The sequence below is a fragment of the Phyllostomus discolor genome, chromosome 6 (assembly GCF_004126475.2).
Source record: "Phyllostomus discolor isolate MPI-MPIP mPhyDis1 chromosome 6, mPhyDis1.pri.v3, whole genome shotgun sequence".
NCBI classification, from domain to species: domain Eukaryota; kingdom Metazoa; phylum Chordata; class Mammalia; order Chiroptera; family Phyllostomidae; genus Phyllostomus; species Phyllostomus discolor.
In genome coordinates, this window is record NC_040908.2 from 161,313,002 (window position 1) to 161,328,280 (window position 15,279).

Here is a 15,279-nt window from a genome sequence, read left to right on the forward strand (position 1 = left end):
ACTAAGCCCTCAAACTGAAAAGCTGTGGTCGCCAAGGACTTCTGTGTTGTCTGGGGTTCTGTCAGCCCCCAGGAACATGAGACCCAGACAACTTTAAAAAACAGAACAGTTGGAGGGTAAGCTTTAAAGGCAGAAATTCTTACAGCTCATGAATTGGAAACCATGGCCAACCTCGGACGAAATGCATCATCTCCAAATCCAAAGGTCAACATTCCCCCTCCTCCTTTTACACATCTGCAGTCAGGTGAAAATAATTCATGGTTTACATAGAAAAAAGATACCCCTTCAGTTTTTACTCCCCAGGAAGACTCTTGGCTTAGAAAGTCACAACTTCTCCCCACCCCCTACCTCAACGTTGTCCATGTAGCTCTATTAATGTCCTGGCCCAGGGACATAAAGAAGTCACAAAGTCATACCTGGTTTTGATTGCATTTGCCACTTCAATAGTTAGGAAGCAGAAGTGGAGAGAGAAGGAATGAAAGACATGCTTGAAGCTCTGCCCAGAAATGAAACCGCTTTCTGGGGCAGACTTAGGCTGGACATTGTTCCTGCTCTTCGTCAGGGGTGTCCCCTGTCTCTGCAGTGCCAGGAGCCACACTCTGCCTGTCATCCTCGATCACCTGGTATCCCCTCTTCTTGTACTTCCGACTGCGATAGATGACCAGGGCAATGAGAACTGCTAGGGCGGTGGTGACCCCCACCGTGACGCCAGCGGCCTCTCCCCCTGACAGACCACTGTTCCCGTGGATGACTTTCATGGCCCGGCGCAGCTCTATCGGCTCTCCCAGCCTCCACTGGTTGGTCTGGGGGTCTTTAATCCAGGAGCTTGAAGTCTCAGTATTAGTCACTATGACAGTGTTGGTGGCAGCCTGACTCATGAGGGGTGGCTTGGTATAAGGCGGGAGCCTGGCGGAGGGCAAAGCCCCTCCTGTAAAGAGCCCAGACTTGACACAGTAGGACACTTGGCATCCATCGCTGATGAAGGCCAGGTGTTGGCTGAAACCCCCAGGGCACTTTTTCAGAGCAGGTGCCCCTAAGTCTTTGGATATGGCAGAATCCACCAAGGGGTTCCCAACTGCACAGCTAAAGAACCCACCAAAGGGGACCGAAAACCTATATCCCAGCTCATAGTCCTGAGAGGCACATACCTTGAGGCTTTCAAAGAGTCTTAATGGAAAGTAGCCAGCTGGACATGACTGTGCATTTGTCAAAGGGTTAATGCTCTTACCGCTGAAGAGGCCCCCGAAAAGCAGTCCCGAGTATTCTGGTACTTGATCACTGGCCACACACCAAAAAGCCTTAAATTCAGCCTTTGCCACTCGGAACACATCTTCACACACTGTCTTGCAGAAGACAAAGAAGGTGCATTTCCGTACACACTCCAGGCCATTGTAACCCTCCTCGTGGATCTGGGTTAGGAGGTGTACTGGGGAGTAGCCAGAGGGGCAGGAGAAATCACCAGTGAGTGGATTCTTCTGCTGCAAGTTTTGGCAGGCTTGGACAGCCCCACTCCCTGACAGCTGGGTGCACTCCTGATAAACCCCACCAAAGGAGAAGTTGGTCATTTTCCCCTCGCAAGACCCGTCATCAGTGTTGGCCTGAAAATTGAAGTTGGGTGAATTGAGATCTGTGCATCCAGGGTAGGTGTTGAAGGTGTAGTAGCGTCTCACAGCAGTTTCCACCGTCTTGGACAACTTCTTCACCAAGGGCCCCGGCAGGTCGGGCAGCATGTCAGGGTTGATGAAGAAAGGCAGAGGCAGGCCCGTGCGGTCTATGGCCACCAGGTTGTTGGCGGTGCCCTGTTGCCAGGTCTGGAGGGTGATGCCTGGGTAAAAAGGAATCCCTCCAATGCTTTGCACCCTGGAGTTGGTTCTGTTGGAAAGGTAGCCCTTGGTGAAGGCATTCTGTGAGGTGTAGTTGTCCTCAAATTTGAAGTTCACAACACCAAAAAAGACAGCTCCAGCAGATGCAGTCACAGCACTACGGCTGCTCTGGCTGTCCTGGAGGAAGGAGGACCTGATGTGGTCCTCCTGCATGAGAACCGCCCCGGCATCCACACTGGTGACAACGTGGGTGCCATAGTTGAGGACCAGGAGCTCTGCCAAGTAGGTGGCCATCCGCGTCTGGTTGTTCTCCAGACGGTCAGAGATGTCCATGAGCAACTTCTTAAACTCCCAGTTTAGTTTTGAAACTGGATTGATTTTGACTGTGTAGATCAGGTTTCTCACCTGAACCTGAGTGGTTACAGCTTGGTCCTTCACTTGAAGGGTCTTCATCTTCTGGAAGTCCAGGGAGAACTTGCCGTTGATTTTGGAAAAAGAGGAGGAGAGCTCCGTGTTGATAGAGTTGGAAGTGCTGCTCTGGTAGTTCGTCCAGGACTCCAGGATTTCTGAGTTCAGCTCCAGGTTGCTCTTTTTCTGGGGGATGGTGAAGATTTCATTGGGGATGATGTACTGTCCATCCTCTGTGGTCCTGCAGTTGGTGTAAGTCAAGTCCATCACCTGCCCCATGTCCACATTCCGCAGATTATCCCAGCCCCCTCCAGGTAAGACTTCCAGAACTGGTCGTTTTAAGGCATCCTTGCATTTTTGAGATCCAGCCTCATCTGTCTCTCCCAGAACTTTGCCCACTTTAGCCCATGCTACCACTGCCCAGAAGAAGATGATACCCCTAAGGCTGTTCATGGTTCAGACAGCCCCAGCCACAAGCCAGCCCTAAGTAGCAGCCAGCCGGCTTTGCACAAACTGAACCGATGGGAAAGAAAGCGATTGCTGAAACTACAAAAAAAAATAGTTCTCTTAAAGTCACCAGTTCCTCTTTAGACTAATCTAACTGCAAAATGGGGAAATGAGAGTTGATGGAATATTATGGTCCATCAGGACTTTTGAAAAATTATGATATACTAGATATCCTTAACAGTTAACTACCCTAACTGTCCCCCACTGCCCTGGAGCTGGTTACGCCACAGCAGTAGAGCGTACTCAGAAGAAGTGCACCACATACCTCACTGTTCTCACCCCACGAACTCTCCGCCTGTGAAAGCAAGCTTTGGTCTTGCTTTCTACTCACTCTCTTGATGTTTCAACTTTTTTTCTCACTGTTCTTTCCTGGAACTCCAACAATAGTTTCTTCCTACTGTAAATGCAGAGGTAAATGGCAATGTCACTCTTGCTGAGACACCTTGCCTCTACCATACCTAGGCTACAGGTAGGTCAAGGCCTGCGTTTTCCCTTCACCTGAGGGTGAAGGTTGTTCCCACAGAAGAAAGGGGTGAAAATCTTAGACACGAGTTCTGTGGGGGTTCATTGTGATGAATCCTAGTACTCTCGGCTTTGGAGGTGGCCCCGTCTGGGGTGGAGCTGAAGGGATCTGAAGAGGATTCCACTTCCTGTAAGCTAGGAACCTCAGTTTGCATTATCCTTAGCATTCAGAGTGAAGGTGAGAGCTCCCTGCATTCTTATTTCTTTTCACATAGCAGTGTTTAAACAAAGAGCAAATCACACTGTAATCTAGACTTCAATTTAGCAAAAGCAGACAGTGGCCAAAGAATATTTGTATGTACACAGCTATACACCACATGTGTGTGTACCTGGCAATGATCTGTTACCTGCTCTTATACCTGTCATTCCATTGTTCAGTGCATGTAAACAATATGAGTGCCTAAAAAAGAATGTGGCTCTTCATTACTCAATTTTTAAAAATGGCAATTCATTTGTTATATCATTAGAACATTATTTCAAAAATTTTTTTAGTGTTCTAATGCTAGAGTATTAGAGTCCATAATTTAGAGGAGTGTTTCCAGGTTCATCGATAGAGAACCAGGGTTAACCAAGCCCAGTCAATTCTTTGGGTGACTAGCATACATCTTAGTACATCTAGCGGTAGCCAGGGAATCCAGAGGAGTTAATGGACTTCCCAATGTACTTTCATGGTTCCCCAAATGAGACCATCAAACAAACACAGTGCCAAGGTTGAAAAAGTTATGCTCCAGTTCATAAGTATCACTACACTAGCACCTGTATGCACATGGAAAGACTGTTTCAAAAAAATGGAATTACCTCAGATTTCCACAAATGCAACTGACAGTGTTTTCAGAAATTATGAGGCCAGTCGCCTACTTTCACAGCGTGAATGCATCAGTTATTATTAAAATAACAATTGTATTGTGTTCTGTATACCCAGAAATAGACATTCTGGGTCTATTCATGGTTGTGTTATCATGTTTCGAGGAATCCACTTACACCCAGGAAGGATTAATTTATGAACCAGTGTCCAATATGCACTTGGCTAGAGAAGCAAGCCCCTGCACAGGATGTTCTGGTTAATTTACAAATGCGTTATAAATTTATACCCCAGTAGAATAATCCAAGAATTAGAACGATTAGAGATGAATGTCATTTCATACTTCCAATAAGTCTGTTGAAATATCCATACTCTTTAAACTGTTTACAGGGTTATTTAATCAGAATCAGAGAACTCTCTCAGAGTTTTCAAGACATGCTAATGAATTTCCTACTTTTTATTTTCCCTTTAATAAATCCTATTGAGAACTCACTCTTCTGCAGTGAGAACATTAGCAAGGTGAATATCAACAATTCTATGTTCAAGTGTTCCTATATCCAGAAATACCCAACCATTGTCATATTTTGGACATCCTTCCTCTTCATTTTTATCATAGCAAAAATTAAAAATAGCTAAAAGAGCCAACAAGTGTGAAATTATATTGCATCCCTATGACAAAATATTTTACAGCCATCATAGTTCAATATTCAAACAATTTTAATAACCTGAGAATTCTTGTGCCGTGATGTTAAATGAAAAAAGCATGATATATGTTCAACATGACCTCCACTATGCATAAATATATATACATATAACTAGAGGGATATACAACAACCCATTGACAGTAGTTGTATCTCGTTGGTAAGTTGTGTGGACCCTGAGAAGAAAGAATAGTTTGATATGGTCCCCAAGAAGAGGTGTATCTGCTCAGAAAGACTCCCCATGGTCAACTGAAATCCCTAATTTTATGAATAATAGAGTCTAGTGGCCATTTACTGACGGGGATTCACATGTACTCAGTACTCCAGGAAGAAACTCAGACGGGACCTTTGGCTTCCCACACTCTGCCCCACATATTTACGCCATCTGAGTCAGCCACTGCAGGGAAGCCCTGATTTTGTCTTTCTGCCACTGGATTGAGACATGCTAGTCTAATTAGAACTATGCAAGTTACACTCAATCGGAACTATGCAAGTCATTTGCATCTGTACCAGACAATCAAAACTGCATGATTTAGACCAATCAGAACTATATAATTTGGATACCTCATTTACATAAACTGACCTAATTGACAAGAAGGGAATCTTTTGCTATAAAAGGTGGCCTCCCCTTTGTCTCAGTGGAACACAATTTAGATTGTTTAGACTGTACCTGAATCTGTGTCTCCCAGGCTACAGCTCTTTTTGCCTGAAATAAATGTTTTTAGTTCTTTATCACAGTCTAAAATTAATTTTGGTTTATAGTGGTATACATTATTTAAATTTTTTCCTCTTTTCTGTATTTTTTTAGTTTTCCACAGTGAGCGTGTCTTTTCTCATTTGACAACTTTTTATTACGAGTCTACTAAGTACCAAACACAAGGATGGGTACTGAGTAATCATGGCATTTGTGCTCAGGAAAATAACTAACATATACACATTTAAAAAATGAAAGAAGTTATTTCTGGAATTTCCATATACCTGACATGATCCAAAGCCTATGACTATGATTGCTGAGCACAAGGAAGTTCTCTTTTCAGTTCCCAGGAGACAACGAAAAGAGAAGTGCAAGTGACGGGAATTTCAGCTCAACTTAAATTTGCACGGCAGCCTGAGCCATTGCTGCTCATAATGGCCAAGGGTGAGGAAGCAGCCTGCGTGAGTTTGACCCATTGACCACAGCCTTACACCCTTACTTCTTGCTTGCTTTTCTCTGCTAACCAGCAATTTCCTCTACTTTTTTTCTTGTACCGAAGAGCATATGCAATCACATAAATTCTCTAGATGGCCACACTCAAGGACCCCTCTCTAAAAACTGCACTTTGGTCTCTAAAAGAAAAAGCCAGCTTTTCTGCAAAAGGTATCCATCTGCGTTGCAGAAAAGCAATTTCACTTCCTCCAAACAGAGGCAAGAGGGAAGTCCCATGTCTGGTTTCTTTCTCAATTTGAGTGCATGCAACCTTCTGGCATCATCTCACACAAAGCCAAGCCATGATTCAGGCCTGAGGTTCAGTTCTGTGTGGGTTTGGAGCTGGTCCAGGTGTTTCCTACCTCCATATTTCACCTGTGGTCTGAAATCATGTGTGTGGTGTTGGGGGAGAGTCTGATTGTGTTTGCAGGGACCATTTCCTTTCTTATTTTGAACAAGAATCTAGGAAACAAATCTGAAAACTCACAGTCAAGTAATTGCTAAGTGGATCACAGTGCTATGACTTTTATAGGCTCTGGAATAAACTTGATCCTAGAAAATCATGGAGGTATCAGTCAAACAAAATGACAATATTTTCTTTTCTGAACTGTTGATTCCTACTCTGGTTGTCAGAGTTGCTTTGTCAGCTTCTTCTCTTCAAAGACTGTTTTTCCCATCAGGATTTTTTCTGTCCTGACCACAAAAATAAGACCATAGTGGTTTCTTGACTCCAATTAATCTTGTGGCTAAAAAGAGAAGGCCCATGTGAAATTCTGCATATTCCCATTAAAAGCAAGGCCAGAATTTGACTGCCTTCAGACATTTGATTTTTTTTCTTCTGCTCACACTTTTCCTCCCCAATTTTCCTAATTCTTTTTCTCTTTATCAGCTCTTCCCTTTCTGCTCTCTTTTCTCTTTGCCATTTCCATATTCAGGTTCTGAGGATACAAGTCTGTGATTTGAGGTGATACTCCCATTGCACTAAAGAAGGAAATCCTGATGTGGCAAAGACTGAGTCCTTTTCCCCCAGGGTTCTAAGTTTATTTATTTTCTTCTCTGTTTTACTTTTTAATTAAATTTCTGGAAGTGACCATGGTTAATAAGGTTATATAGGTTTCAAGTGTACAATTCTATGAACCATCATCTATATATTCCATCACCCAAAGTCAAAGTCTTCCCTTAAGTTGCCACTTCCACGTCATGGCAGACATCACTAATTGGTCACAGCTCTGAGGCTGCCCCAGTGTTCTCAGCACAATTCTCCAGGACATTCTAGTGGAAGCCTATTTCATCCACCCATTAAATAAATACGTACTGAGCAACTGTTATTTGTCAGGTACCCCTAGTAAGTGCCACTTTCAGAGTAGCCAGTGTCAGATGTAATGGTCTTTTAAGAAGAGTCTGGTTGACTGAGTAAGCCCTTGGAGCCACCCCTGCCTTTTCACCTACTCTGCAATCTGAGCCCCATAGAGACCGAACAGTTAGGGCCAACCTCCTCCCCATCTGCCCTGAGGTTTCCTAATGACATCAGCCTAGTATGAAGAGTGTCTGCTGTATTCTCCTTCAGTGGAAAGCAGCTTGTCACGGAGGGCTTCGCACACAACAGGACTGGAAACATGGGATTTCTCTGATATCCTCATTGCTCAGTCCCCATGCCTTTCCTGTCATGAAACTTCCTCTTTGAGGATGATTTGAGCAAAAGAAGTAACTGAATGGCACTTGACTTCTCTGGGCTAACTGCTGGCACATTTCATATTTCCATATTTGTTTCATTATTGGGTAACACAAAACCAATCTAACACTCAGCTTTTCCCTTTTCAGATGAATGCTGAGCAGAGACAAAGCAAAAAATTTCACCATTTTTCTACCTAAAATAGTCACAAATAGGTTAAAGTTACAAAAAAGTGAGTTAGGTGAGGTGATTCTTTCAGAGTTATGTGTAGTTGGGAGCTTTGCGTCCTCCACTGAAATGTTCCTATTTTCTCTATTTTTTTTTTATTTTTTGGTGATCTAAACATAAAATTAAGAGCATGGACTGGGTTATGGGTCTATTTGGTTTCTAGAGTTTGTTGTGCTTTGTATAATTACTTAAAATATCTCACTGATGAGACTGATAAACATGGATGTGAAATAAAGTTTTCAGAATTAAAGTACAGACCCTGGCTAGTGTGAATCAGTGGATTGAGTGCTGGCCTGTGAATCAAAGTGTCACTGGTTCGATTCCCAGTCAGGGCATATGCCTGGGTTGCAGGCCATGTCCCTGGTAGGGGAGTATGTGAAAGGCAATCACACACTGATGTTTCTCTACCTCTCTTTTTCCCTCCTTTTCCCTCTGTCTAAAAATAAAAAATTTAAATCTCAAAATAAAATCCATTTATTAAAAAAAAAGACATATAGGCAACATCCTAGCTCCATATGTGACTCTGAGGAAGTTCTGGAGTCTCCCTAAGACTCCATGTTCCCATAGAGGGGTCCAAGAGGGGTCAATGCCATTTGCTTGGCTCTCAGCAGACTTTCGGTCACTTCTTCCACTGCCCACAAGGAAATTGGGCCCTTCTGGTGCTGATTCCTGGGTGTACAGTCTAGAGCCCCGTGGGTCTCTCCAATGGACTCTCCTGTGATTCTGGGAATTTCTCCCGTTGGCTCAATCCCTACAGGCTTTTTTAGTCAGAGATTTTGAGCCTTTATTTCCTTGCACCAGGACCCTGTGTTGCTTGGTCTGTCTCACTTCCCAGTTGTTCCTTCTGGTTTATATGCATGCAAATGTGGGACTGCCTGGTCCACCAGCTGCCGCCTCACCCACCCAATTCTCCCACCATGCCGCAAGTCCTTTCCTCCCAGCTGCCTATCTCTGCCCCTCCTACCAGTCAGGATGAATATTTCTTCTTTAACTCCTTGGTTGTCAGACTTCCATACAGTTTGATCATCTGGCAGTTGTGGTTATTTTTTGTTTTTAAATTTGTTGTTGTCCTTCTTTTGGTTGTGGAAGGAAGCAAAGTGTATCTACCTACACTTCCTTCTTGGCCAAAAGTCCCTCCCAGATTTTTATCCACCATAGGTAGGAGACCAGCTGGTTCTGTATCCCCACCCCTCCTACCAGTCTGGAAGGATATGACTTCTTTAATTCCTTAGTTTTCAGACTTCCATTCAACTTGATTTCTGAATGTTCTGAGTGATGGTTGTTCTATATATTAGTTGTAATTTTGATGTGGTTGTGCAAAAAGGCAAGCCATGTCTGCCTACACTGCTGTCTTGACTGGGAGTCCTTTACCTGTATATTTTAATGGACTTTTTGTTTGATTCTCTCCTCTGGTAAACTATCAGAGAGTTTGTTCTTGTGGAAGAAGGGTGCGTCTTTGCTTCATCATTGAATTACCAGCATCTAGTGCAGTATCTGGTATATAGCAGAGGCCCAATCAATTGAATTAAGCAGACAAAGCTAACAATATTTCTCAAACATGTCCCTAAAAAAATCAGGCCATGACTGGTCAGGAATGAACACGCAGGCTGGAAAAACAATATTATAGAAATTTTGTTTCAATTTACTTCAATATTTTTGAGCACTTATTGGGTCTAATTTGTGCTCTTTGTACCTCATATTGTAAAATAATTTGGGTTTCTGGTTTACAATTGTATCTTGGGTGAATCTCTGAGATGGTGGGAGCCTAATGTCTTACACAATAAATGGCTTACATTTAAAAATCACAGAGGGAAGGCTAATATGTGCCAAGAGCTTTTGCCCTATTTCTTTCTGGTTTGGTATTGTATTTAAGACTCGGCCCTGCAAGATTGAACCTACATCCATTCCCAGACCCACACTGGTTGCCATCCCTGCCAATTATCTGCAGCTAGTGAGGCTGGTCTACAGGTACCCGGTCCCTTTCCCTACACAGTGTGCAGGCAGGGCTGGACAGGAGGTGAGGCAAGGTTCAGAGGAAGAAGAAACTATCACAAAAATAAACTGTCTCCCATTGCCTGGAAAATTACTTCCCTACCCAATCCAGTTGGATTCTGATGATCTTTCCATCGTGCTGACAGTCAGGAGAAGGACTGAGGAAAGCAGAGGAAGAACAAGAAAGACAAACAGATCAGCATAGTGCAAAAAGAAGATAGGAGAGGTTTACTTAAAAATTCTAGTTGTCAGAGAGCCAAATCCAAGCTTCGCTAATAAGAACTAGGGCCCTGGTTCTGGGGGTTCCGAGGTCCTGAGTAGGCCTTGCTGTCCCTCTTCTCCCGGTTCCTCTCTCAAAACTAGGTTTTCATTTCTAACTTGGGAAATGAGGGCAGCACGGGACAGTAAAAGTAATACAGGGCTAGAATTCTGGAAACCTGGATTCTATTCCTCATTCTGCCACTGATCTGCAGGTCACTTCCCCTCTCTGAGTCTCTGTTTCCCTTCTGTAAGAAAAGAAGTTTCTGAGATCCTTTCCAGCATCTGCAGGATGCGTGGTCCATGCCTCTGCAATCCAATTACAGCCTGCAAAGCTACGGCTGAGATCTTTTACTCAAAAATTGTAAGAGTATTCTATTCCATCCTGGTCAGGGCATGCACTTTTTCCCAGTGGTGTTCCTGCTGATACTTCCTCTCATTGACTTGTTTCTTGCCTGGTTTGTAATTTATGACTCTTGAGTTCCTTTTCCCTTGGGGTTGGCTGTGGGAAGCTAGTTTGCTCTGGTTTATGCAGTTATTCCTCCAAAATAATTTAAAATATTTCTCTGCTGAGTTCTCATGCTCCTACTGGACTAATTTATGCTAATTTCTTGGTTTGGCATCCACGTGAATTAAAACCTCACATCTGTGTGAATACCAGACTGGGGTTCTGATAGCTCTGGGAAGATGGCAAGCCTCCTTGCCATTTTCCACAGGAGTTTTTCTCACCTGTACGTGGTGGCTGAGGCAGCCCCTCTTGACTCCCAGGACAGTTCCAGCCACCCCCGAGCACTGCACACAGGACAGGTGGCCTGGATCCCTCCCACAGCCCTTGAAGTCCCAGTTTACCTCAGGCCCAGAAAGCCCTTTAGCCAAAGGCCTTTGGCTCCCACTCACAGGTCTGATTCTGCGTTCTTGTTTTCTAGGCACTCAAAGAGGCCCCTTTTTTGGTTCTGAGCTTGAATCTTTGTATTCAGAGAAATGTGTCTGTGCTAGTGTCTAAGGGGGAGGAGCATCTTCCATGTGTCAGCTCAACCAGCCAAATTCTCTCTTGTTATGGTTATTTTGTACACTTAGCTTTTTGATACCTATAATGAGGACCTACAGGTGTATTGTGATATTGGGATTTGGGGAAACAAACTTTCCTCCCATCACACTCCCTCCTCCTGATATAAGAACACCTTCCCTGAAGTCAGACACCCTTCTTCCCACAGGGCACACTCAGGCTCCAATGCGGTCTGCCTTTCTCTCCCCCGGCACCCTGGGTAAAGCGGAGAACTGCAGTTCTCATGAGGTGACCGGGGCAAAACTTTTCCTGAGAGCCGGGAGCGGGAAAGAGAGCAGCTGGTTAGTGCACAGAGATGGAGAGAGGGAAAGATGAAGAAAGCCGAGGCCCTGGGTGGAGAGCAGTCTGAGACTGACCGCAAGAGCAGTCGGGCGTTAACAGGAACCAAGTGTCCCCTCTTTCCCCTTCACTGCTATGGTGTGTGTGTGTGTGTGTGTGTGTGTGTGTGTCATAGAGAGAGAGAGAGAGTGTGAGTGTGCCTCTCTGGGTGTATGTGTTTGCATGTGCATCAGCGTGTGTTCGTGTGTGTATGTATGAGTGAGTGTGAGAATGTCCGTGTGTGGAGAAAAGTGCAGAGTAAAGGCACGAGGCATCAGGAGGCCTGCGTTTGACTCCTGGCCTCATCCCTTTTTTGCAAATTGTTTTAGCCTGGACTTTCATTTCCTCATTCACAAAATTAGAGGATTTTATTAAATTTTCAGATTATAAACCTAATTTTAGCAGTGGAACCTTTATTTTTTAAATTATATTTTGTTTATGCTATTACAGTTATCCCCACGTTCTCCCCCCTTTGCCCATCTCAATCCAGCACCCCTACCCACCCCCTCAGGCAATCCCCACATCATTGTCCACATCCTTGAGCCACACATATATGTTCTTCAGCTAATTCTTTCATCCAGCCGCCCCCGATGCCTCTTACAGTTGTCAGTCTGTCCCATGTATCTACGCCTTTGTTTCTATTTTGTTCGTTATTTATTTTGTTCATTAGATTCCACCTATAAGTGAGATCATGTGGTATCTGTCTTTCACTGGTTGGCTTATTTCACTTAGCATAACAGTCTCCAGGTTCATCCATGCTGTCGCAAAAGGTAAAAGTCATAAAAAGCCTTCTTTTTTATGGCTGCATAGTAGCCCGCTGTATAAATGTAGCACAGCTTTTTTTTTAACCCACTCACCTACCTACTTATGGGCACTTAAACAGGAGCCTTTATTTTCAAACTCGAATTTGCTTTGGAAACCAAAACATAAAACACATAACTACAGAGCTGCCTCAGTTTACCTCTTGGAGGAGGCCTGCGCAGACCCCTGGGTCCCCTAGAACACAGCTCAGATTGCTGCCAATCCACATATGTTTTCTACAGTACCTTCCAGTTGAGGCCTTGTAATTATGCTGAGGAGAAAACTTTCCCTAGCCATAAAATTCATGAGACAGCTTAAGTAGCAGGATTTTCCTGAAAACAGGAAGTTAGAGTCGCCAGACTGTGAAGCAAGGATTTTCAGACCATGTGGCATTTAGCCTTATGGAGCCTTTTACCTCCTTTTGGGTAATTTGTTGACAGGCAACGGCCAGCTGTTATACAGTAAATGGAAAGATTGCTGGGCTGGAATGGAGTGACTTCATTAACCAGCTGTGAGTCATTAGCAAATTATTTCACCACTCAGAGCTTCTATTCCTTGTGAAAAGAGGAGAGCGGATAGACTAATCACTAGGAGGTCACTGGTAGCTCCAAAAGCTTTCTGAGGTATAGTCAAATGGTTAATATTCTCACATAAATTTGCTGTGCACATACTATGTGTCAGGTGCCACTTGGTTTGTCGGGGACATGAGAGTCTATTGGGAAGACAGACATTGAACAAGGTGATGCATTGCATGAAAAGGGAAGTACAGGGTGCTAAGACAACATAGAGAAAAGGACCAGGGGTCAGGGAGGGTGGTTCTTCGAGAAAAAGAAACTGAGAGGGAATTGGGAACACAATGGGGAAGAGGTCTAGAATGACTCCACATTAGGCAGAGGGGTATGATCCGAGCAGAAGTTAAAGACATTGGTGACTTAAAAGAAATATGATAAATTCCCTTTCTAATGCACCAACCTGGGGGGTAAAGTAAACTCTCAGTCATTTGTATATTCTACTTTGCTCCAAAATGTTGAAGCAAGCAGCGTGCAAAGATACATTAAAAAAAAAACCCACAAGATAACAGAGTCAAAGAATGGGGAAAAGAAAAAAAGTAGGGGTGCAGACTAGAGCCAGGAATGAGAATAAAAGCACATACTGGAGTGGCCTAAATTCTTGCTATAGTTGGGGCACAAATTTTATTCAAAACTTCTCAGCACCCAATGTAGAAAGACCTCATGTTTCCATGTTTGGTGATACATTTCAACAGGGTCCATGGAACAAATACAGGAGAATTTTTGAGTAATGCTGCTTTAAATAAAGCGCTGTCAACTGATGGTCATGGGTGTCAATTCAGCACCCATAGGAATCCCTGTTTGGGGGTGTGGTGAAGAATAAAACTTTATTTGGTGCGACCAGCTCAACAGTGATACAGCACCACTGTGGAACAGCTCAATACTGCTGTAGCATGGGGCCAGACAGTCCTGGGGGCCAGCCCCTCTCAGGCTACACAAACCTGCTCCACTTCACTCTGCTCCCTGGAGACCCGCTCTACTCCCGCAAGCCTCTTTCAGCTCTGGCCAGCAAAACCCAGTCTTAAGACTTCATTGGAAAATGTGCTCCTCAAGCCACAGGGGAACTGGCTCATATGGGCAGGAGTCCCCTGCCCCTGGTCCCTGATTGGTTCATCCTCATGCAGATGAAGACTCCGAATCTTCACAGTTTGATTGGTCCAAAGATGTTATACTGATTGATCAGGGTAGAGCCGCTTTGATTGGTCAGAGCTGGACATCTCTAATTGGATGAGAAGCTTCAATCTTATTGGTTGAAACAGGATTCCAAGAAACCTTTTTAAGGGCTGGCTCAGATGGCAGGAGCACAGTGGGGTCCACAATTCAGTGGTAACTTCCCCATGAAGTGCAGTTTGCTGAGAGGCCCCTGTGTAGAAATGGCTGCTAGGCTCCTTTCTTTAAAAAAATGTGAGCCCAGTTAGCCACCAGGAACCTTCTTAGTAGGTGTCTTTTTTTCCCTCAAGGTTCCCAGCTCCTTCTGCTGGTATGTAACTTAAGTGATGATCTTACTGAAACGAACCCTGTTTGAGACACATCTGTTCTCCTTTTTCTTAATACACTTAAGTCATGCTTGGCTTGACATCCTAGTTTTGACAGACTTTGCCTTAATCTATTTTTATTTTTTAATTTCATTTTTCACTTAGAGTTGACATTCAATATTATTTTGTATTAGTTTCTAGTGTACTGATATGCGTGGCACAGTGGTTAGACATTCATATGCATTATATAGTGGTCCTTCTGATATTTCAAGCACCCACCTGGCACAGTGCATAGTTTTTAATACATTTTTCTTTGTCGCTGGATAATGGCAAGCATTTGTGTGTGAGAGTGTGTACTTTCAGTTAATGGTCTTGGTGTCAGGTAGGTACGCACTCAGGATCTGAGTATGTGCCTTGTCTGTGTTGCTTACCCTCCTTCCTGAGCTTCACGTAATCCACCTCTTAAATAAAAATTGTTAAAACCCCCATCTCATCGTGTGGTTGTGAGAAGTAAAAGAAAAAACATGTATGTAAAGAGTCTTTATGTAGGACATTGCATGTAAATAAGAACAATAAACAACCCTATCCAGCAGGGTGATTTCAAGGATTAAAAGAATATATACAGCCCTGGCTGGCGTAGCTCAGTGGATTCAGCGCGGGCTGGGAACCAAAGTGTCCCAGGTTCGATTCCCAGCCAGGGTACATTCCTAGGTTGCAGGCCATAACCCCAGCAACCGCACATTGATGTTACTCTCTCTCTCTCTCTCTCTCTCTCTCTCTCTTCCTCCCTTCCCTCCCTAAAAATAAATAAATAAAATCTTAAAAAAAAAAAGAATATATACAGGGTGAGGCAAAAGTAAGTTTACAGTTGTTCATATGGGAAATAATACAATAACTGATAAATAATACAAGAGTCAACTCTGTGTTTTGTGTTCTCACAACTAAAAACCT

The 15,279-nt window shown here is 43.8% G+C and overlaps 1 protein-coding gene across 1 annotated transcript; it reads right to left on the minus strand.

The window, feature by feature from the left end:
- LOC114500455 (macrophage-expressed gene 1 protein-like) lies at window positions 1-2,761 on the minus strand. Its single transcript, XM_028517154.2, has one exon. It carries the CDS (start codon window positions 2,682-2,684, stop codon window positions 531-533), a length of 2,154 nt encoding a protein of 717 aa, XP_028372955.1. The 5' UTR covers window positions 2,685-2,761; the 3' UTR covers window positions 1-530.
- Window positions 2,762-15,279: the final 12,518 nt, after the last annotated feature.